Below are 24,361 nucleotides of genomic sequence, written 5' to 3'. Positions count from 1 at the left end.
AACCTGCGTACACAAAGCCATGCTTCCTTGTAAAAATATCTACCGTTGACAGTGCAGTGTTATTTTAAGTTGAAAAGGATTTCCGTTATTCATAATTGTTACAGAATGCTGATTAAAATTATTATAGATTGAGAGATATTTTAGGGATAACAACTTACTGGATTTGACGTAGGACCAAATCAAAGGCATTCACAATGACAAATTTTAGGTAGAACTTTGGAAATATCTTTACTTCTGTTTTAATTGCATTTTTAAATATCATTTAATTTATACTTTTATTTTCTTTCGACGAATTATTTTTGGTACTTTGTGATAGTGGTATTGGTCCTTGTCAATCTCTATTTATTTGACTACATCTGCATATAATGGCTCAATTGCCGATTTTATTTGGCTTACAACTACACGTAGTACAGTAACTTGAATTCAAACATTTTACACGGTGGGTCAAAGTAATAATTTCTGTACTTGGGGAGTTTTCAGGATTTTAATGCACTGAGTACTTTTAAAGAGCATACTCATTATCTCCACTGAGAGTGTGTTTGTTTGTATTTTATAGGATCTACTTGTGTACTTGGAATGTTGGAAACAAATTTCCTCTCAAGAAATTTGATAACCTCTTGGGATTTGATTCACCCAACCTGCCTGATGTATATGCCATAGGGTTTGTATCTATGGTTTTATAATACTGGAAATTAAACTGCAGGAATAAACAGACATGAAATTGGCAATTAATTTTGTTAAAATGTTCAAATTTGCAATCTATTGATTTCAATCATTTCTATTTTAAATACTTTTTTTAATTTTATCCGTGATATTTTGATAAATTTTACTTGAGATTGATATGAAATGTTTTGTATTTTGTGTAACATTTGTATTTTGTTTTCTAGACTACAAGAGGTCAAAGGTGGCACAGCGAGCATTGTCACCAGTTATGTTATGGATGATCCGTGGACATCAAAACTCACAAAAATACTAAATGGTCAGGGCTATGTCAGGGTGAGTGAAATTGGTCAGGGCTACATCAGGGGGAGTGAAAATGGTCAGGGCTATGTCAGGGTGAGTGAAATTGGTCAGGGCTACATTAGGGTGAGTGAAAATGGTGCCTGCACTTACTGGGGGTCCATGCACCCTGGTCCTTCCTTTACATCTCAGACTTTTGAAGTATAAAATTACGTAATATGATCCATCTAAAAGTAACAAGAAGAAGGGTTTATACCATTAAAAAGATGGAAAATCTCATAGGAAAGCAATGAAAGCATAATACATCAGTTCTTTCCTGTGGAAAAGGTATAATTTCAGTTTAGAAATTTTGTGTCTGTATGTTAAGCCATGTTAACACATGCTTCTTTGTTGTAATATAAATAACTCAAAGTTGGCTGCTTACATGGTGAAGGTCTAGAATCTACACTGAAGGATTACTTTTAAAAGGCTTGCTTGCTTTTTGTGCTGCTTAATAGGTTTACACTTTTATTACGTAGTATTTTAATAGATGATAGTGTATTTCAGATAAAGGGAGTCCGTTTGCAAGGTCTTGTTTTAACAGTGTTTTGTAAACGTCATCATCTTCCATTTATGACCAACATTGAGTCAGAATACACAAGGTCAGGATTAGGAGGATGGTGGGTAAGAAAAATAAAAGTTGTTCTTACAATCTCAGCATTTACTAGTACAGTATTGAAATTTTATGATATATTGTACCGTGTTAGTAGTTCTCAGTTTTGACATTTTAATTAGAATTGTATTGTTAATTAATTAATAATTAACTGTTTTACCTGTGGCACCAATCTTTATTGTTAACAGTAGTTGAGGTCAGTATGTATGTTAATTTCAGGGTAATAAAGGTGGAGTCAGTATACGCTTTGATGCATATGGTGTAAATGTATGTATAGTCAACTCCCACTTAGCTGCTCATCTGGAGGCTGTGGCTGAAAGGATAGAGGTTAGTTACTTACTTTGCCTCAGTGTGTGTGTGTGTGTGTGTGTGTGTGTGTGTGTGTGTGTGTGTGTGTGTGTGTGTGCGCACTAAGCATCACATTTTTTTGTATACTAGAATTAAGTAATTTTATAATGATCTAGGCATTGTTTTACATGGCAAAATGTACAGAGAGCTGTGTAGATACAATAACAACACTTAGAAAATGTTGTCAAATTATTTCTAGGACTACAGTATCATAGTGGAATCACAGCAATTTAGGGAGAAAGAAACACCAAGCATTTTAGACCATGAGTGAGTATACTGTTTTTTTTTCTTCCATAAAATTATTACTGTGCATTTAAGTATTTTATATAAAAGTGTAAATCTTTTTAGATAGTTTTGAATTTTATTTTTTTTTTAGCATTACTAATGTTTTCATGTAAATGTGCATATCCTGTTTTATAGGACATCATTTGAAAATTATCTTGAATTGTGATGTACTTAGACATTGTGCTGACAAAATGGGGAGAGTTTGCTCACAAATACTCTTGTAAGCAATAAGATTATTATCCACTAGTCACATAGGGTACGTTTGCTTTGATATCATTTTATAAATAAAAGACACTGAAGTAAAAAACTTTCTCACTTTTTCCCAGCTATATTTTCTGGATGGGCGACCTTAACTTCAGAATAGATGATATCCCAAGAGATGATATTATTCGGATGATTAAAAATAAGGACCTGGAGTCACTGTGGTCACATGATCAGGTAAAGGGGTTATAATATAGACTGGGTTCCCATACCTAGATCAATCTAACAGGATCAAACCATCTCTAAGGGATTTTTCAGTAAATTGCTTTTAGCTTAAGCAGCTTAGATGTCTGGCACACCTACTGAAGCTGCTGAACAATAATTAATTACCCCCTAGTGGCTTGAATAGGCATGATAGACATTGAAGCCACTTAAGTTAATAGCAATTTAGTGATAGATCCATCCACAGTTAGAACGATAGGGTCTGGGAATGGTCCCATAGTCACAGTTTTCTAACACGTATCATGGATAACTGTTACACACTCTTATATCATGGGTCACAGGTATATACACATCATTGAAAAATCATGGAGATCTAATCTTCTGTCCCATGCAAAAATTTGTCTCATTTAACGTTCACTTACGGTTCTCAATTTATTCTAGAACATCTCTTGTATTTTTTTTCAGTTCTAATGTTGTTGTGTAATTAATGTAACAGTCCGAGAGCTGTTTTGGGGAAGTCTTTCAGAATGTCCTAGAACAGATTAAAAACGTTTTTCATTCAGAGAGAAAAAAATATTATGTTCTAGGCCAGATTGCACTTCATTTTTCTTTCACGCCTTTTACAACATGCACAAGTACAGGTATATAGCTGTATAAAACATTGGTGTTATTTTATCTTAATTGTGCCAATGCAAAACAATGAAGATAACACTGATTTTAAATTGATGTATAGTTGAAATGTGTGTATGTATTTCAGTTAACTAAGGCAAGACAGGAAGAACTTATTTTAGTAGATTTTGAAGAGGGCCCACTTACATTCCCGCCGTCATATAAGTTTGATCCAGGGACAGATCACTATGATACCAGGTAAATATTTTTTAAAAATATACAGAGATTGTTGTACATTCTTACATGGGACATATTTCCTTCACCAAGCATGATGTGTTTTTTTTTTTTTTTTGTTCATGTAGAGATCTCTTTGCAAAAGACAATTCATCTTTGAAAGGTTCCCATCAGTCACTGAAACATATCTTTTTTGATTATGGAAAAATACAGATAAAGTTTGTAGATTGATGATTACTTGATGAGTACTTGACTGCAAAGTACTGATTGTATTTGCTGTCTAGGAAGTTATTTTGCAAGCATTGTGTGCTGTATTTCCAGTTCAAAGCACCGTAAGCCTGCCTGGTGTGATCGTATTTTGTGGCTGGTTCATGAGGACTCCTTTGAAGGTTTCCAACTGGCAGCCAGACAGGAACACTATACAAGCCACTCGGAATACAAACTTAGTGATCATAAACCAGTCACTTCTGTCTTTAATGTCAAGGTTTATCTGGCATTTGCTTTATCTTCTGCTTCATGTTTTTCTCAAGAGAATTAAGAAAAGTGGTAGTTTTTCTAAAGGATAAAGTTATAAAGCTAATGGTGTCAATTTAAGAGTTTGAAATCATAGAGCTAAACAGATGCTATAATCAAAATTAGTCATTTGCTACACATGAAGGCATGATGCTTTTCTGAGCTTTGCACTCACTTGTCACTGATTTAAGAAATAACCCTTCATGTTTTTGTTTAATTTGCAGTTGTTAAATATAACAAGACCAGCTATTCAGTTTGCCCCCATCTTTTCCTGGAGTAAAGATGGAAGTGCAACTTGTGTTTACAGTGTAGACATGGGGGTGAAGACATCATCTTGGGACTGGATAGGACTCTACAAGGTAGGTGGTGTATATTTACAGTGTAGACATGGGGGTGAAGACATCATCTTGGGACTGGATAGGACTCTACAAGGTAGGTGGTGCATATTTACAGTGTAGATGTCAGCATAAAAACTATATATATATACATGTTATTGATAACCACATTTTAAACCAGAAAATTTGTTCATTTACATTATAGATATCAGTTTTCCAGTGATACTGCCTTGGTCCTCAGTGATGTACCACTGTATATTATATTTTAGGCTAATTTCAAGCACCTGTATGACTATGTGACCTATGTCTATGCCCCAGCACCACACGGTGAGCACACAGCTGTAGTGAGCAGGACAGTGAAGTTCAAGAAGTCCTCCTTGAGATGTTCTCCTGGCAGCTACTGTCTCTGCTACATCAATGGGGACAAGATGTTTGTCCGAGGAATGAGCAATGTCTTTAAGGTGGGCAGCAGCAACCAGGGTTTACAGACGAAACTAGACTGTTTCATTAATAAGTAAAATGATGCTTATTTTCTGTCTCAATTTTATATCTTACATAGAAAGAAGTAAAATATAAAATTAGGAAGGGAAGGGAAAAGAAGGTCGAGGGGTTTGTTTGATACCCTATATCTGTGCAACTATGATGAATGAAGTAAATCCAAAAACATTCATTCTGACAGATTTCAAAAGAAAAAAGTAGTTTACATTGTATTAAATATTGTAAGTATTAACTTGTCCTTAAACTACACTGGGGTAGCGCTAACACTTGCCAATTTAGCCAAATGCTAAAACTGACTTAAATTGGCTAAAGAAAAAGGGCTTGATTTGACATGTTTTAGCCAAATTATAGCCATTTTGGTAACAAATTGACAAAAATATGATTTGGCTAAGAGAAAAAAATTGCTAGCGCTACCCCAGCTACACCATATTTATTAAACGACATCATTTTTAAATTTCTAGATAATTGATGCAGATTCTTCCTCAGAAGATTCCTCTTCTCCATCTTCATCATCTTATGGAGGGGACGAGTCAGATATAGACACTGGTGCTAACAATGAGGAGACTGATATTTAAAACTGAGTTTGACTTACATTGTACATACATGTAAACATTGATGACATTTTTCCTACGGAATGAAATTCTAGTTCTTTCTGCCTGATCACAGACCACAAATGTGCCTGAATTTTAGTAAAATTTGAAAGAATCATATCATCAGCACAATTGTTAGCATATATATATATATAATCTTTTAAAGATTTAGAAAAACTTATTCATCATGGGCCAAAAACTCACAAATGTTGTTTTGATTTTGTAGGGTTATTTGTTTTTCCAGATTTTAAAAAAATCATTTGTCACAACTCACAAAGTATATCATGTGTAGCAAGGGAAAAGATATCTATGAACAGCTTTTTATGTCAGATGTTATGTTTGGAAAGAGATATACATATATTTTTGCCAGAAGAAATGAACTCTTTCCAAAATAGTCTCAGGTAAAGTTTTAGATGAACAACAGCATTAAAGTAGAATATTTTATATTTTTATGAATGATGTTCAATAATGCTTGAATGCCAATGGGTCTATAATTTTTACTAGGTCACATGAAATCCTCAGAAAATATGATATAAATTGTATCCTGTCTTGGACACCAAATTAATTTTCCTCAAAAATGTTTTTCGCACCTCACTGCTCATCATGTTCAGGTCTGCACTTGGCTTCATTCTTTTGTACTGTATCTGATTTAATAATTTGTTCTTAATGACAGAACTGGCACCCAAGGTGACAACCACTGCAGCCATGATATCATATTGATTGGTAAAAAATTGATATTGAAAATATTTGTGTGCAGGATTTTGAATTTAGTGTGTGAATAGAAAGATGGATCATCTCTACTAAGTAGATTAGTGTTGGCAGTTTGTAGTTTGAGAAAATTCATAGAATATTTATCATTATCTTTATCTTTCTGTCTAAGATGTCGTGAACTTAAAGTGCATTCATGTACATACTAGAAATTAAAGGTAAAAATTTAGAAGTTTTTCTCAATGGTTGTGCTTGCATAATGATAGTATATATTGACAGTTACAGATTTATTACGAGTATATATTAAAACAAATTTCATTAAAATCATTTGTGTTGACAGTTACAGATTTACTAAGAGTATACATTAAAACAAATTTCATTAAAATCATTTGTGTCAAGTTGTTCATTTTAGTGCTTGTTAAAAAAATTTGGTACTTTAGAGAGTGAATGGTGCCATGGTATGGTTTAAAACTATGATTCAGCTAGTCAAAATTCTAATATCAAGAGGGGACAATTGGTGGGATTTTTTTTTTCAGAAACCAAAGGGGAGGGGTCAGGACCCCCCCCCCCCCCCCCCCAACACCCATCCCCCCTTAAATCCGCCACTGCATTTATGTGTAAGGGTTGAACTGTGGAGGGGGACAGGACTGACCCTCTTTGTTGTTTCTCCCTGACAGCTGTTCATACAGTTATGATCTCCAGTGCATTATAGTTATCAATAGTTTTCATCTTCATCAGTGTGACATGTATCACACATACTGTACTGAAGTACAGCATGCAGTGGTGGAAAGCTCACACGTGATCTGACTTCAGGGCCGTAGCCTCCGGGGGGGGGGGGGGGGGGGGGGGGGCAGCTGCCCCCCCCCCCCCCCCCGGGATTTGAGGTGCAAAAAAAGTAATCGCAAAGGTAAAAAAAAAATAATTTCAAAGATGGTATCAATTCTGTGAGAAAATGCACTCATGTTAAAATGCCCCCCCCCCCCCCCCCCCCCCGGCATTTTGCTCAGGCTACGGCCCTGGACTGATAGAGTAGAAAAAGAGGATGAATCAATTTTAGATGTATTTTGTCCCTTTTCAAAATTACTAATCTAGCTTCAACACTTTTTTAACAACTCATTAAATTATACAACAAATAAATTAAAGCAACTCTGATGAATTATTCTTTTAAACTTGATTTAAACATTGTTGTGATTGTGCCGGAAGCACTCCCCGAACTACGGAGACGAGTCTAAACCACCTGGCGGGAGTGCAGTATATTTGTAGACTAAGAGCAGTTCGAGCCACGTCGCGAGAGGGTGCGGACTCGCCTACACACCTTAAAATTTCTACGACTACTGTATATACCCACACAGTTACACAAGGAGCTTCGACCTGTGAATACGGAGAGCGGATCTGGCGACGTAGAGCAGAGCTAAATAAAGACACTCGGTGCGAGGAGAGGACACACGAGCCTCGAACGGAGGACAGATAGCTCGCATAAACACTTTATTGGCGACAAGGATCCTAAGAAAATACGCGGGGAATTCAAAAACTTGAGGTCAGAAATTTCTTTGTTTTTTTTTTTTAAGGGAGGGGCAGGTGCATCAGGTAACTGAATACATTTCAATGAAGTTTAGTTTGCAATGGCCCATAAGGAATCCGTTTAGGGTAAATAAAGAAATTTTGACAAGTTTTTGAAAATAATATCACCACGTACTCGCCGTATTCGTTCTCCATGACAAACTCACTCAACTGTATCACAGGTGAGCTGTTATCATCTAAGAAGCTCATACATTCACGTGAGGCTAGCCGGCAACTCTGTTTCTTACACTTGAGTACACGCCTTGTGAATTTTCTTGTTAACTGTTCAACCACTTTTACCCTTTTAACCTTACATTACTCTAGTTTATTGGGACCAAGTTGAAATCAGGTGTGTTTCACACTGCTTTCCAATTGTTTTGTGAACTGGTCAAATCCAGGAGCTTTTAATGCACTGGGACTTGTTTCACACCGGCTTAGCAATTTTATTCACTTGATATTATTGCAGTGAACTGATTATATTTCAGGAGCTTTTAATGCACTGGTAATTAGTCTCATTTAAGCCTAGCAACTTTTGGTCTTAGGTGTGCTGTTTGTGGTCTGCTGGTAATTGTTTCAGGTTCAACAAGTATCTCTTTATTACATTCTCCATTGTAAGTTTGTATATATTGTTTTATTTTGGACTTATTATTGTTCATATACTCATTGCAGTTATGGATGATAGGAGAAAGTGGAGATCACCTGCTTCAATGTACACCAATGCAACTACTCTCAGTCATGCTAAACTGAAGATAAACGAAAGTTCTAGAGAACAGCTCTCCAATAAACATTTAGAAAAACATATTTCGGAAAATTTTGCCAAATTATTACAATTAAGGAAAACTTTCAGAACTGAAGAAGAAAAGAGCCAGGTTGGCTTCTACAGAAAAAGCAAACGAAGGGGCTACAGCTTCGGTGCCCAAAGTTGATTCTAAATCAGTTCGAAGAGAAAAACTATCTTCTAAATGTCAATCGGAAACTGGCCATTTTCAGTTAAATTCCCAAAAACATCTAAAACCATCAAGCGAAATATTAAGTGAGCTGAAGTCTAGACTTTCTTCCCATGCTTGTTTTTCCAATGAGGAACAAGATACTTCTCGATCTAGGTGTCATTTTAAAACAAAATTACATGCTGCTAAAACACCATGCAGTAGTGCTAACAATGACATTCAGGGGGCTTATACTCATTCTGAAGCTGCTTGTTTTCGTAGCAGTGGAGATGAGGAAAATCTTTCTAACAATTGTTCTAGGTCTTGTTTAAACCCTAGAAGAATAACATCATCTTCTGAGGAGGAGTGTGAATGGGATAGCAAACTAACATCAAAGGATCACTTTACACATTCTTTAAAACATCCTGCTCCATTACAAAAACCATCAAGCTGTAAATTAAAAAAATTTAAGAAAAACTCCATTTTTTCGAGGGAAGAGAGGGGAAATCCCAGTGATCTTCCAAATTCTTTAAAATATGATGGGAAAAGTAATTGGCAATCATTCAAACATAAATTCGAGAGCTATAAAGAAGTGTATGGTTGGTCCGATATTCAATCAAAAGACTATCTAACACGCCTTACAAAATCGGGTAAAGACTTCTCATATTTGGAAATTTTGCAGAAGTTGGAAACTCGGTTTAGTGATGAAGTTTTGCCTGAAATTGCCCGGGTAGAATTTCAACACTCTTACCAACTACCAAATGAATCTCTCGGTGATTGGGCAGCAAGGGTCCTTTCTCTAGCAATGTCAGCCTATGTGGATCTGCCAGAATCTTTCATTAATAAAGAGGCAATAACACAATTTTGTTTAGGTTGTTCAGACTGGGAGGCTGGAAAGTATGCTTGTTTAGAACTACCAAAAAGCATAGAGGCTGCTTTAAACAAGGTGAAATATTATCAGCACATTTCTTTACTCTTCGAAAACAAAAAGAAAGAAAGAAAGTGTTAAATCTGCTGAAGTTCCATCTGTGCACAACCTTGAACAAGTAGTGGAAACTGTATTGAAATTAGCAACACCAATTTTGAGTAGAAGACAAACCTGTTTCTTCTGTCATAGTCCAGATCATTTTTAAAAGGGATTGTGAAAAACACAAAATTTGGTTGAAGAAAAATAAGGAGAATGCTTTGAGAAATTTTACTCAACCTCACCAGCCTAACAGCCATGTTGCTACACGAATGGATGTGCATGTTAACAGCATAAGTGAGATTACTAATCCACTTGAATCCAATCACAAAATTGGCAATCCTGTACCTCAGTTGTCAACAAACGCCTGTAACATTTCTATACAAACAAGTGAAAGTGAACTAGATCTTCTAGGAGCTGTCACTAAAACAACTAACCCAGCTGAGTGTGCAAGAAAAAAAACCAATTAATAAGAGAGATCAAAATTTAACACCAAAAACTCAAATTCACCAGACTGTTGCTTCAAATTCTTACGTAAAACTGAAGTTGGGAGGTTTACCGATCCATGCCCGAGTTGATACTGGGTCGGAGGTGACCATTCTCTCCACAAAAGTTTACGAAAAATTGAAAAGAAAGCCATCAATATTGGGAGATGTTGCAATGAGTCTGGCAAGTGACAACGCAGTACTGAAGGGTTATTTCATTGATTCTCTGAAAATGAAACTTGGATCCACTACTTTCCAAACACAGTACATAGCTCCCATTCATGATGAAATGATTTTAGGTCATGATGACGTTTTACAAAATTTGGGGGTGATCATTGATATCAAAGCTGGCACTCTTGTAGTAAGGGGTGAAATGATTAAAATGAGAGAAATTTCAAATAAAGATCAAAAACCAATTATAGCAAGGGTGGGACTAAGTGACTGTGAAAATCATTCCAGACTTAACAGTGTGTCACATTTTGAATTTTCTTCGGGCAATTCCATCGACCAAATCAAAAAAGTGAAAGGGAGTAAAAGGATATCAGGTTTGTTTGAAGAGTTACATGATAAAACCAACGTCCCAGATAAAGATCAAAATAGAAAATCCCTCCATTCTGGTGAAAAACCTGTACCTGCTGATGACAAATTCCTGGCTGCATGGTGAAGCTATGTCTGATAAAGTGAACATTGTCAGTTGTGCTTGTGATCACAAAGACAGTTGTTTTGTGTTTAAAGGGAAACTAGGGAGGTTTTAAGTTTTCAGAAAAATGAGCTATTTTAAAGGGAATGGTAGATTAGATAAACTGGTGGTCATGGAGGAGGCAGTGGTCATTGCACGTTTTGCAAACACTTTTAAGTGCTACACATAGCTACAGAGGGATGGGACATTCATTTAGTACTGTACATCCAAACATGTTCTCAAATGTTGGCAATTGGCCTTATGATCCTGGTGGGTTTTTTGTCTGTTCTTTTTGTTGTTAGATGTCTTTGTCTGCATTGAACTTTCAGGGCTTCTGCAGCAAATTGTGATATTTGTGGTCAGAATCAGACCTTGTGTTTGGATAATGACAATTGACACTCACAGGTGACAGGGGTCATTCTGCCAGCACAAGACGGAGCAAGTTTCTTGATTGCAATTAAATGATAGTAACACAATTTCAGCTTCAAGTTGATGCTGCTTGTGAGATTGTTTCCTTTTAGTTTAATGCCTTTTTTATGGTCAGATGCTGGTGTGTCTAGACTTTATCAGATGTATTGTTATCTCTTCAGTCTGTTTCCGTCATTGTTATCTTATATTTCTTTAAGTTCTATTTATTGTCTGACATTGGTGTGTCTGGGCTGTATCATTTGTATCTTAATATTCGTTTGTTCAGTTTATAGTCGTTGTCATTTCTTCATGTTTTGTCGCTTTTACTTCATTTTGTTAATCAAACCCATGTTCTGTTTTACCATAACCCTACTTTGACATCCCAGATTTCCAATCGATATTTGTTTGCCATTGGTCTTTTGAACAGTTAAGTTGTAATGTTTCTGCTCCAGTTGGTACACTTGTTGAAGTGAGTATTGCTGTTGCATGTTGGCAGATATTACAGTCACTGTGGTGAAGAAAAGGTATTCATGTTGATATATTTCTGCAAATAAAGTTGAATGATAAAGTCACTAAACAAGGCATTGCCGTTAATTGGAGTTTGGTAGCCTTGGTAATGAAAGTCATATCTATGAAGTTACTCTTGCTAGAAATTTGCAATATGGACTTTGTTCATCATCATTGTCTTGTTGACTGTTATAAAGACCACTGTAACAAGTATCATTCTGGGTCTTTATTTAAAAAATCTTGCCTTTTGAATAGTTCTTAATTGATCTTGGTTTATATGTTGTGCAATGAAATTCCAGTGATAGGACTTAACTTTTGGCAAGTGCAGGGATAACAATTATGAGTGACGTGAACGTTTTGGTTTGTATTTGAATGCTTGTTATTTGAGCTGCATGGTACATATTGGAATCCGGAATCCTTATTACCATGTTTATAACGTGCAAGTGTCTATCTGGAATGTTACTGAATTGTCTGTAAAAAGGGGATATGTATGTTACTGCTGAATTAGAGTATTGAGGGACTGAAGTTTAGATGGAATAAGGATGTCTTAAGGTGAATGACAGGTGCATCTAAAGTGGTCTAATTGCTCATGCGGTAGCAGGTAACCCTAATTTCAGAAGGTTGTTTCATGAAAGTTTATATCTCTGAAAGGTGTTTCATTTCTGTTTTTGTGATTTTGATTAGTTGACTGTTATCTCTGTCTGGTAGCTTTATGTACATTTGGCCTTACTTTTTATTTAAAGGGGTAGGGATACTGGTTGTCTCTTTATGTGTGAAGTAAACTTGGATGATGATACTGTAAGGGCATGCTGCAGCCACTGGGATAATGTCTAGTTGCATGGTTTGGTTGTAGCCAGAGAGGGAGACTAAACGGTTATCTAACCAGTGATCTTAACCTATATGGGCAACATCTGTACTGTGGTTACTGTATAGTGTAGCAGATTTATATTGTTGCACTCTAAAGAACAGTGTAGGAGATTTTACATCACTACACTTAGCTCATAGTGACAGATATTATATCGTTACTGAGCTTCAATCTTTAGTGATAGATCAAGAGTGTGTGACGCGTATGTCATGCAGATAATTGTTATATGACAGATATTGGTCCTTTACTGTCTTTGACTTTATCCTCTAATGATCATTCACTTGGATTGTAAATATTCCCAGAGTCACAGTGATGAATCAAGAGTGATGCCTGTGTGACAGTTATAATATTGTCATGCTGGAATGGCAGAAGCCATGAGATGTCATTCTCAGAATTTGTCAATTGTCTTCTCTGAATTACAGGAATCTTTTGTTTTGTTTTTGTAGATTCCTGTGTAAATAAGTATTTTTGTCTATGCTGGAGTCGTTTTTGTTTTTGTAGACTCAGCCTTTGTAAATATGCACAGTGATTTTGTTCACACTGGAGTCATTAGTTTTGTTTTTGGGGACTCCCTTGTAAATCTGTACATGTATCTTTGTGTAAATATCTTTTTAACTTGTATATATGTTAAGAATTTCAGGTGAGCACCGCTGGAATTACTAACGTACTGCGTGTATGATTCTATCAGGAAAAACTTGAAGTAAACTCATCTCTTTCAAATAAAGAGGGGAGGAGTGTTGTGATTGTGCCGGAAGCACTCCCCGAACTACGGAGACGAGTCTAAATCACCTGGCGGGAGTGCAGTATATTTGTAGACTAAGAGCAGTTCGAGCCACGACGCGAGAGGGTGCGGACTCGCCTACACACCTTTCTAAGACTACTGTATATACCCACACAGTTACACAAGGAGCTTCGACCTGTGAATACGGAGAGCGGATCTGGCGACGTAGAGCAGAGCTAAATAAAGACACTCGGTGCGAGGAGAGGACACACGAGCCTCGAACGGAGGACAGATAGCTCGCATAAACACTTTAATATATTTATCAAGAATTGCGGTTGGCTTAAGAATCAACTTGAATCTGGTCTATGTTTTTAAGTCTTATTATCAAAAGTGGAATCCTGACCCGTTTAAATTTCCTCTTTTGGTAATATTTTAATGTTGCGAACGGGTTCATCATCCCATGTAATGAAATGACTACGTTGTGTTAGTTGCACAGACACATTAGGGCTGTGTTTTGCTGCAGTTGGACCCTTTCTGCAAATATTTGCCTTAGTTGCACTTACGTGGTAAAATATATTTGCTGTCAGTTTGCATACAATTGCAACTACTTTCTTTGTGTATGTACCCTGTTTTGTTCTTTGTCTTGTACATTTTTGATGCAATGTCGTCGTCGCCACTGACGACGCAGAACGTCGTGAGCCACGTCATCGGCCGCACACGACGCAGCACACTCGTGGAGGCCGTGACGCGCTCGGCGTTTTTGATGTGTAGTTTTGTTCTGTTTGATGTTTGACTTTGATGTGCCGTAAGCGGGTTTATTCTTTTATGAAAGCACAGGATTCTCTGGAAGCCTTAATTTTAGTCTTATATTAATTCTTATTTTGATTACCAAGAGTAAACTTACCTAAAAAAAACCCAGTTGTCGTTATCTTCCCGCTTACATGTATAGTCCTTCATATACTGTCCCTATGTTTGTGAGGGGGGGGGGGCTTTTTTCCCATTTTAAGGGCAGGTAAAATTAAACACTGTAAATAATTTTTTACGCGTGGTTGAGCTGATTTCGTCAGGTCAAAAAGTAGGTCAGGGCTTCCAACAGTCGAAGGTATGTTGTGTTTGTTATTGTCATATATTTATTGAATTCAAGACTAGATTGGTGGAAAACTTTATAATAATTATTTAACTATAATATTCTATGTTTTTGAAGTACGCGGTATCTTTTGATAATCGAGATATATTCAGATATACTAAAACAGCGAGGTGTTTTCTGTACTCGGAGTAGCACGAAAGTTAAAACTTTGTGGCTGTAAAACCGGTTCTGGAGACTTCTACTTTCTAGAGTGTTTGCTTGCTTTGCCAGGTTTTCTCAAATTTCAACTTTTACAGTTTTAGTGAAAAACTCATCAAAATTGGATAAATACCTTAATTTACACCAAATTCATAAATTTTCCCACTCATGTAATAAAAAGACCTATGCTGGGATATTTACTATGTTATTGCTATTGATAACTGAGTTACACACAATTATTTTACTACCCCTCTTGGTGTGGATATTTCATCACAGTACAATCCACACCTTTTCAAAAATGCAGAATTTCAAAGTTGTGAAAACAATCTGATAGTAACATCTCACTCTCTAGTGCTTTGTAATGCTTGGTTTAATATTTACAAATGAAATCTAAATTTACGTATAAGTAGCAAGCAGCAGTGGTTTATGACATGATGCTGAGAAATAGGATATCCTGGTAAAGAAGTGAACACAAGTAAGAACAAAATTTAAGGGAGTAATTTCCTGTTCAGTTGCCTTACAAAGTGGACAGGTAAGTGCATAGATAGAGATATAAAGTAGACATCAGTGTTAGTCTCTAAACTTCATTTATTGGCATTATGGGATATTTTTTCTCCCAAAAAACTGTTTGTGTGTTCAAAAAGGATTTCTGCACCAAAGTTCATTTTTCTGGAGAAGAAAAAGCTATTACCTCCTACTCATGACATGAATCATTGCTTGCACTTGTATTTCTAAAATTTCTTATTTAAAAAAATTAGTTCTAAAAAATCATACTTAATTAACACAGCAATGTATTCCTGATATTTCAGATTAGAATTAAGACCATTTGGTACTTAAATTTGAGTGGATTTATTAGTTAGTTCTTTAGTTGGAATACATAAGATATTTAGTATAAAAATTACTTTAAAACATTTTCAAAGGTCAAACGTCTGTACCAGCTGACTGCTAAGGTCTTAAGTTGGCATCAAAATAGTCTTTAATTGAGTGAGCTCTGTAGAAGGAATGTGTATAACTTATCCATGAGGTTAATATGAGTGAATCCAAATAAGGTGATCTATTAGCGCCATTCTCAGACTTCTCAGGGAACTGCCTGTCCTCTGGCTAGTTATTACCTGGCAGTTCTTATAGATACTGTGATATAGATTACGTGACTGGGTAAGGCTAGTTATTACCTGGCAGTTCTTATAGATACTGTGATATAGATTACGTGACTGGGTAAGGCTAGTTATTACCTGGCAGTTCTTATAGATACTGTGATATAGATTACGTGACTGGGTAAGGCTAGTTATTACCTGGCAGTTCTTATAGATACTGTGATATAGATTACGTGACTGGGCAAGGCTAGTTATTACCTGGCAGTTCTTATAGATACTGTGATATAGATTACGTGACTGGGCAAGGCTAGTTATTACCTGGCAGTTCTTATAGATACTGTGATATAGATTACGTGACTGGGTAAGGCTAGTTATTACCTGGCAGTTCTTATAGATACTGTGATATAGATTACGTGACTGGGTAAGGCTAGTTATTACCTGGCAGTTCTTATAGATACTGTGATATAGATTACGTGACTGGGCAAGGCTAGTTATTACCTGGCAGTTCTTATAGATACTGTGATATAGATTACGTGACTGGGTAAGGCTAGTTATTACCTGGCAGTTCTTATAGATACTGTGATATAGATTACGTGACTAGGCAAAGCTAGAATGAACCTAATGGGAGTGATTCAGTTGGATCTGTAAGGTGGATATTCCACTATAGCCACATCATGTTGTTTGGTCTCTAAAAGTCTTTGAGAAATAGAAAGTTGCTAAAATTAAAAAGATGACGCATAAAATATGTTTTCTAAAATTGTTTTCCTTCCTCAATATTTTTTAAAGTCTATATTGTGTTTGAATATAATAACCTTTCTGTTTATTGAAGTTTTTTCTCTCCACAGTCTACAGGTATGAAAGGGTTCCATATTGATGTAGTAAATGGAGTATGTGTTGAACCAGTTAATACAGTGAATTGGCAGCTAGGTGGGGCCACTGTTTACACAGCCAGTTGCTATATTTGGAGGTTCTGTACCTCATCCTGCTCTGTGGTAAATGTTCTGGTGTTGAGGTGGCTGGAGGTTAGGAAAGCTGACAACCACATTCTACATGACAGATTTCATGTGGTCAGCATTACATTGACAGTCAAAGCTCTGTAGAGTTACTGGTTTTGTTGAGTAATTACAATACATTAATGATTTAAGTATGCAATTTGCTGATGAGCAGCTTATAAATAAAATATGTCACCCCATAAGAAGTTTAAGGTTGTAGTTATACTTGATAAAAGTGATATGGCAATGTTTTAAATTCTGTTCTGTTTCAGTATCAGTTAGAGCAATGACCACAGTCCAGTTATTGGTGTTGTGTTCTGTTTCAGTATCAGTTAGAGCAATGACCACAGTCCAGTTATTGGTGTTGTGTTCTGTTTCAGTATCAGTTAGAGCAATGACCACAGTCCAGTTATTGGTGTTGTGTTCTGTTTCAGTATCAGTTGGAGCAATGACCACAGTCCAGTTATTGGTGTTGTGTTCTGTTTCAGTATCAGTTAGAGCAATGACCACAGTCCAGTTATTGGTGTTGTGTTCTGTTTCAGTATCAGTTAGAGCAATGACCACAGTCCAGTTATTGGTGTTGTGTGTGTGTCTGGTCAGCCAGGCCAGTGGGTACAGTAGTGGACCCCCAGAACTGGCCTGTATCAATATGGTCCCCAGTGGTCATGGCACCAGTGGACAGAGTGGACCCTCCCCATACACTATCACCCCCAGTGTGGACCAGTATGCAGAGGGAGGCAGTGTCACACGTAAGTTTATAATGATATATCTCCAACTCTTAGCATGAAATGTCCCTGTAGATAGGAATATGTGACATCCTCAGAGGTGGCAGCACATACACTTTTACATATCATATCATGCCACATTTACTCCTCAGTTCTAAGCCCAATTTTGCTTTTTTAGATGAAATAATAATCTTGATGCCAAGTCTTTTAAAATTTTTTTACAACTACTTAACCATTTATTTTACAATATTTTCATACCCAGAAAGCTAATATACGGTATATACATCAGCACACTGATGATGTGCTACAGTCGTACTGACAACATCAGTCTTGAACTATTTATAATCCTTTACATATTTAAAACTACTAAATAAAATAACTTGATGAATCAGTTAATAAATGGAGAAATAAATAAATTTCATTATATTTTAGTTCTTATGCATGTGTTTCAGTTACCATAAAGGGAAAGAATGGAGAGAGGTTTAAAGGTTTTTTTGTGCAGGCTCGTAGAGCAGATCCATCACTTAACGTAGAGGAGCCCATTGGAAGATTTGACGCCATTTCTGGGTCCAAAATTTTGTGTGACAAAGCGCTTGGTGTAAGTCCCTTAATTCTATGTGGATGTTAACCTATATTTGGTAACAGCACTGGATGTAAATATCAGAGCCTCATTATAGAACTATAGGTCATGCAGACAATTTTGCCACATTTTAGAGTAAAATTTCTAAAAAAATAAACATGATTTTTTGGTAATTTATATCCCAAACAACTTTCTTTAAAGTATGTTTTGTTTGAAGATTTTCATAATAAAATCACAGTTTTGTTGAAGGACTTCATTATTGCTCTGCCTTGTATTGTTGGTAAAGTTGAGACAAATGTTAATTTGTGTCATTTTTCAGAATGCCATATCTCACAGTAGCGGCAGTGACAAATCAGAGGTGGTTCTAACCTGGAATGCTCCAACCAGCTTCCAGGGACATTTGGTTTTCAAGTAGGTGGTTTTAAGGACATGTTATCTTTTGACAAAGGCCTCAGTTAAAGTGGAATGTTACTGTTTAAAAATTATTGCAGATCTCGTCATTTCTTTGCATCAGTATTGTCCCAGCTAGATTGAATCAGATAGTGAGTTTTTTTATAGTTATAGAAAGTTGTTATATACAGCCACTGTATGTGTCTATTTATTCTGATCACTGTGTCTGTCTGTGTCATAGTCATCACATTTGCCATTGCTATCCAAATGTCAGTCCCTACCCAGTGAGGCAGGTTACTTACAAAAATCAGCTTAATAGGATTATTTTTTTAAAAGCTGATTTTTTTAAAAAAATACTGATGCAACATTTTGCTGGATATGGTATGTACCGTGTATATTTGCAAGCTGTGCTGTCTATAGTCTATTTTTAGTTTTTATGAAGTATTTAAACTTAACAAAAATAACCTGAAATTATCCTTGATTGTTCTTTCAGAGCTACTATAGTTCAGACAAAGACCGTGTTCTGGGATAATGAGATATCAGCTCTTGTGAGGGATCCGACGGCCCCAGATATTGTCACCACCACAATGGGGACAGGACCTCCTATAGACCTTTTTCATCTTTTCCGGAAATGGAAATTGCATTGTGGGTAGGGGAGCCCTGCTACGTCAAAACACTTACAGCGGTGCTAAAAACCATGGCTGGGTTTACGTGCTTTTTGTCCCGCTGCTACAATAACAGTAAGCGAGATCGACACATGAGGTTTAATAAGTTCCCAACAAACCCGTTAGAATGAAAAATATGGTAGAAAGAAAGGAAAATATAGCAGGTTTGGATCAAAAGCAGGGCACCACGTTTGCGCTGAACATTTCAAAGGCGGGAAGAAAAACTAAAATATTAGGAGATCAACAGTGCTTTCATAAAAAACAGAAATGCTTAGTTAATCAACGGATATAATGAACTATCGGCAAATAGAACTCGGGGTAAACAATGCGAGAAAAAAAAACATTATAAAGATCTGAAGAGAAAAATTGAAGAATAGTCCGGGGCCTAAAAATAAAGAAAAGACTTCAAGCATGAGATTATGGAAAAAGAAAGTAAAAGCTGTGAAGTTTTACACGGGGATTCTACTTACAAAAAATTCAAGAACTTTCACGACTTTTTCTGTAACAACAAAGAGGAGGTTTGAAAAGTTTTGTATGTAATATCCTTTTTGTGTGTGTTTTATTGATAAGTGATCATTTTAAATGTAGTAGACCTATCACAGGTTTTAGTCTCTCATAACCCTTAGTAGGGTGGGTTCTATTTTTTTTTAATGTGAGACGTTGATAAAATTTTTATCATTATGTATCCAGTCCCGTATACGTATTACTGATTTGTACAAACGGGGCTCATATTATCAAGATCAACAGAGACATACGAAGAAGAAAGTACATCGGCTCTTGTTGAACGCGTTATCGGCAAAATAAAAAGTTATTTATTTCTGAACTCAATGACAAGAGAATTGGAAAATATTATATTTACAAAAAAATGCAGAAAAGCCTTTCTGTAAGCTACACGTACGTAATACATGTATGGTAAAGACAAAATGGATAATAAAAATAATCTAACAACGTATTTGTAAAGTAATACAAATATGCTTAGTATTAAAGTAAGCCTACGTATATTTAACTGTCTTAGTTGAAAAGTATGAAATGTGTGGAAAACACTTTATTTGAATGATTTTATTGTCTTTGATTGAAAACGATGAAAATACGCTTGAAAACATTTAAAAATCAAATAATTTGGCCTCTTGCTATAATTTTGTTTTTGCCTGACGGTTTTGTTTCAGTTTGACAAAATTTTCATACATGTCAGACCGAAAGTCTGACATTTTTTACCTGTCGTAAATTTTGTACATATACTAGAGTAAGACACGGTAAACTTTAATTATCTTCTGGGAAAGACTCGAGAATTCCTGTCTCACCTATTTAACACTTAAAATTAGAAGGTTTTTAATTACAGAGGAAAGGTCGTAGTTGTGGCCGCCCCCTTACCGATAATTGAACAAGTAACACCTGATGCCTTATCAGGTACCAAACGATTTAATCAGTTCACCGACGAACGATCTGCATGTCAGTACACAGTAGGTACGAGTCAAACAATGCAGGGAATCTTTTCATTTTATCACTTCAAAAATCTCTTAAGACATCCTTCAAACAAGACATAAAAATGGTAAAGAATTGACACTGCCGGTAAATGAGGTGATATCGCCACAGCTTGCATATATACATGTAATATTGTGAAGACGTAGGCCTACGCACCTGTCCACACTCTTGAAAGCTGTGTACAAGTCTACTGGCTATTTTGATTTTATATATAAAAAAATAACGAGTCTCTTTCGCATATCATTATTATCGGAAGCATTTAAAAGAACTCTGAAGCTTTAGTTCGTCATCACTATTGAAAGTGCAGCCAATTAAGGCTCGGACGCTTAGGTGAAGTCTAGTTGTACAGCGCATCGTATTTAAACTGAGAAAGAAAACATTTAATTGCTTGATTCTCCGTCCAAATAGCTGTTTCTTGCCTACATTTTACGCATTTCTGTGCTTCAGCCACCTTTTTAGTTTGACAGAAAGCAATGCACGCTTCATACGACCTTTTTATATGCACTCCTTGTACATCATCTACACCTAACCATAGAAGTAGAGAAACTTCTATGACCTAACATTGCCATGCTGGAAACAGCAGAGGACTACCATGACCCCTGTGGCGTGCGGTTCCTGTCATGCGCACTTCGTATTTCCGCAAAAGATGAAAAAGGTTAATAGTGGTAGGTGATACACTGCCCTCATTTATCACGTCACTCACTATATGGGGAACAGATTGTGTTTTGATTTAAATCTGATTTTATTTTAAAATTCTTCTGGTATAACATTAAGTTTGCAGAGTTATTAATTGACCAAGTGTAATAATAATAATAATAATATATTTATTTCAAGTCTAAAATCCATAAAATGTTCAATAGACTGTACAACATAAAATACAAAGAAGTTTATAGATAAAAATGGTTAAGATATATTTTATATAAATAAGAGCTAAACTAACTTGATTGTAATAAACAGTAATTAAAAGTAAAAAATCCAAGGTTTCTTTAAAATTATAAAATTTAAGATTCATGAATAAAATGTCTTAAAAATATGAGTTTTTAATTCCTTTTTAAAAGATTCTTGTGATTCTATTTGTCTAATAAAAATTGGCAACTTATTCCACTCTACTGGTGCAGCTACACAAAATGATATGTCACCATATGATTTTAACCTTGATTTTGGAACTTTCAGTAAAAGTTTGTCACCAGACCTCGGGGATCTTTGAGGGCTATAATGTTTGACTAAATCAGTTATATATGGTGGAGCTAGATTATGAAAAGCAGCATGTGTAAAAACTAAAACCTTAAATAAAATTCTGGCCCTAACTGGTAACCAGTGCAGATGCTTTAAAATTGGAGTGATATGGCAATCCCTAGGCTGTAGCATTAAAAGCCGTGCTGATATATTCTGGATGCGTTGTAATCTTTTGATCTTATCATCTGGACATCCATATAATATAGAATTGCAATAGTCTAGCCTGGAAGTTACCAATGAGTGTATAACAGTAGCAGCAGCAGATTGATTCAGATGTTTCCTTATGGTACCAATATTCCGAATGTTGAATAAACAAGACCTTGTGATGTTGGAGATCTGTTTGTCCATTGAAAGTGTAGAATCAAAGTATACTCCTAAATTTTTTACATGGGGGGAGGAAAATGCCATACTAGCTCCAATTTTAAGTTGCAAGTTATGAGCAAGGCCCTTGTTGTGGGGTTGAGTAATGACTAAAAATTCTGTTTTTCCATCATTTATCTTCAATTTGTTTGAAATGAGCCAACCTCTGAGGTCTGATATGCAATCAACAATTGTGTTCACAGACAATGCTGGATCATGGATGTTACAAGATGTGTACAACTGGGTATCATCGGCATAAAAGTGGTAACCTATCTTATGATAACGCAGAATTGCTCCAAGGGGTAAGGTGTAAACACAAAACTTAAGCAGGCCAAGCACGCTCCCCTGAGGAACACCAAATAAAAGCTGTGAGAGTTCAGAAAGCACACCATTTATATTAACTTGATGCATTCTCCCAACAAGATAGGATCGTAAAAGATCTAAGGCCTTATCTCTAACCCCTACACTCTGCTCTAGAAATGTCAATAAAATATTATGGTCTACTGTGTCAAACGCAGCAGACAAATCTAACAGTACCAATAACATAGCAGAATGTTTGTCAACACCACTTAACAAATCATTTTTAATTCTCAAAAGTGCAGATTCTGTGCTATGATTGAATTTGTAGGCTGACTGCATTTCCTCAACAAGATTGTTTGCTTCTAAATGCTTAAATAGTCTAACTGCTATAACCCTTTCTACTACCTTAGATAAAAATGACAAATTGGAAACAGGACGATAGTTTACCAAAAGATCCGTGTCAAGGTTGTCCTTTTTGAGTAGTGGGCGAATTATTGCAGATTTAAACTTTTTTGGAAAAACACCCACAGTGAAACATTTGTTGATAATTTCCACAATCAAAGTTATTACAGCCGGAAGAATCTGAACCAATAATGATGATGGGATCGGGTCTAACATGCATGATGTCTTTTTGGAACTGTTTATTATCTTTGTTACTTCACAAGTAGTTGTTGGTTCAAATATAGTGATGAGTGACTGTGGTTCTTGTAAAAGTTCTGACAAAGGTGGATGCGATGGTGTAGTCACAGTCTTTCCTAATTCAGAAAGTTCAGCGTTGATATTACTGACTTTAGACACGAAAAAGTCACTCATGTTATTTGCAAGATCTTTCACTGAATCTGTTTTGGGGTACTTAGAGCAATTAGTTTTTCCCAGAATAGTGTTGACAGTTCTAAATAAAGCCTTGGTATCACCATCACATTCTTGTATCATGCCACTTCCTCTCCGCTTTCCTTCTGTCTCTCTTTGCCTCCAGAATGTGATCATTCATCCAAGGTTGCAGATCTTTCTTAACAAACGTTTTAGTTTTGACAGGTGCAAGGTTGTCAAGTGCAGTTGTCAATGTCCTGTCATACAGAAGCACACATTCCTCAGGACTCAAATTATCAAAACTTAAATCACCCAGCTGTGATGTTATCTGTCGTTGTAATTCATTTACATCAATGCCCTTGATTTTTCTGAACGAGACTTTCTCCTTACTGGGGTGCGGTCTGCCACATCTAAGCGTGGTGTTGATAACATGATGGTCAGAAAGTAAATGCCCTACCTCACATGATGTTACAAGTGAATCACTTTCCCTAGCCAATACCATATCAAGCGTATGACCGCGAACATGGGTGGGATCTAACACGTACTGTGTAAGTCCAAATGAATCAATAAATGAAGCAAACTGCTTGGTTTCAGAAATGTGTTGATCATCCCAGTGTATATTCAAGTCGCTGACGATAAGAAGTTTCCCTCGAAGAGGTGCTAGGTACTCAAGGAGATCAGAAAACTCACTGAGGAATAACATTTTTCGCAAATTATTGGTTTTAGATGGAGGTATTCTGTATACTGTAATGATACGCAATGTCACTGATATAGCTGTAACTAAAACCTCAATGTACTCAAAAGACAATGGATCAATCCTTTTTGGCTGTTGGGTTACTGTGAAGCTGTCCTGTGAAAGAAAAGCAACTCCACCCCCTCTCCGAATCGTGCGGGGTATATGAATACACTGGTAACCGGTTGGGGTAATATCGGCAAGCATATGATGTTGAAGATCGGGTGTTATCCAGGTTTCCACTAAGGAGACTAAATCAATATTGTCATCCTTCACCAAGTCACGTATGATAGACCCCTTATTCCTCACTGATCTACAGTTCATAAGTGCCAACTTGACTGTGGGTACCTGTACAGTTCTTTCAGTTATCACATACTTTAAGTTCAGAAAGTTTACACCACTTTGATAATCATCATTCCCATTTCTACTGGTTCTAGAT

General features: G+C 36.2%; 2 protein-coding genes across 4 annotated transcripts; both read left to right on the top strand.

The window, feature by feature from the left end:
• Position 1: 1 nt before the first annotated feature.
• Positions 2 to 6,479, top strand: LOC106168966 (inositol polyphosphate 5-phosphatase K). 2 transcript variants are annotated; one of them, XM_013548240.2, is made up of 12 exons: positions 2 to 208; positions 557 to 661; positions 888 to 996; positions 1,507 to 1,623; positions 1,832 to 1,939; positions 2,160 to 2,227; positions 2,572 to 2,683; positions 3,426 to 3,535; positions 3,833 to 3,995; positions 4,249 to 4,383; positions 4,629 to 4,820; positions 5,319 to 6,479. In XM_013548240.2, the coding sequence occupies exons 1-12, from the start codon at positions 195 to 197 to the stop codon at positions 5,430 to 5,432; spliced, it is 1,347 nt and encodes a 448-aa protein (XP_013403694.1). In that variant the 5' UTR covers positions 2 to 194; the 3' UTR covers positions 5,433 to 6,479. The 2 variants fall into 2 exon arrangements, with proteins under 2 accessions (XP_013403694.1, XP_086857572.1); XM_087001446.1 differs by lacking the exon at positions 5,319 to 6,479 and having other exon boundaries at positions 4,249 to 4,456; positions 4,629 to 4,800.
• A 994-nt stretch (positions 6,480 to 7,473) lies between these two features.
• Positions 7,474 to 19,953, top strand: LOC106168941 (putative defense protein). Of its 2 annotated transcripts, none has more exons than XM_087002611.1 (5): positions 7,474 to 7,692; positions 17,184 to 17,390; positions 17,819 to 17,964; positions 18,266 to 18,357; positions 18,830 to 19,953. In XM_087002611.1, the coding sequence occupies exons 2-5, from the start codon at positions 17,198 to 17,200 to the stop codon at positions 18,987 to 18,989; spliced, it is 591 nt and encodes a 196-aa protein (XP_086858737.1). In that variant the 5' UTR covers positions 7,474 to 7,692; positions 17,184 to 17,197; the 3' UTR covers positions 18,990 to 19,953. The 2 variants fall into 2 exon arrangements, with proteins under 2 accessions (XP_086858737.1, XP_086858736.1); XM_087002610.1 differs by lacking the exon at positions 7,474 to 7,692 and adding an exon at positions 14,283 to 14,372.
• The last annotated feature ends 4,408 nt before the right edge of the window (positions 19,954 to 24,361 follow it).

The sequence above is a fragment of the Lingula anatina genome, chromosome 1 (assembly GCF_051362555.1).
Source record: "Lingula anatina isolate TDL-2025a chromosome 1, LinAna3.0, whole genome shotgun sequence".
Classification (NCBI taxonomy): Eukaryota; Metazoa; Brachiopoda; class Lingulata; order Lingulida; family Lingulidae; genus Lingula; species Lingula anatina.
This window is presented reverse-complemented; position numbering and strand designations above follow the sequence as displayed.

Bases quoted from the DNA above. Each gene is read 5' to 3' on its own strand.
- LOC106168941 (XM_087002611.1), top strand. From the start codon at position 17,198: ATGACCACAGTCCAGTTATTGGTGTTGTGTGTGTGTCTGGTCAGCCAG. The intron at 17,965-18,265 runs GTAAGTCCCTTA...GTCATTTTTCAG, and splicing joins TGTGTGACAAAGCGCTTGGT to AATGCCATATCTCACAGTAG. The intron at 18,358-18,829 runs GTAGGTGGTTTT...TTGTTCTTTCAG, and splicing joins CAGGGACATTTGGTTTTCAA to AGCTACTATAGTTCAGACAA.
- LOC106168966 (XM_013548240.2), top strand. The intron at 1,940-2,159 runs GTTAGTTACTTA...AATTATTTCTAG, and splicing joins CTGTGGCTGAAAGGATAGAG to GACTACAGTATCATAGTGGA. The intron at 4,821-5,318 runs GTGGGCAGCAGC...TTAAATTTCTAG, and splicing joins GAATGAGCAATGTCTTTAAG to ATAATTGATGCAGATTCTTC.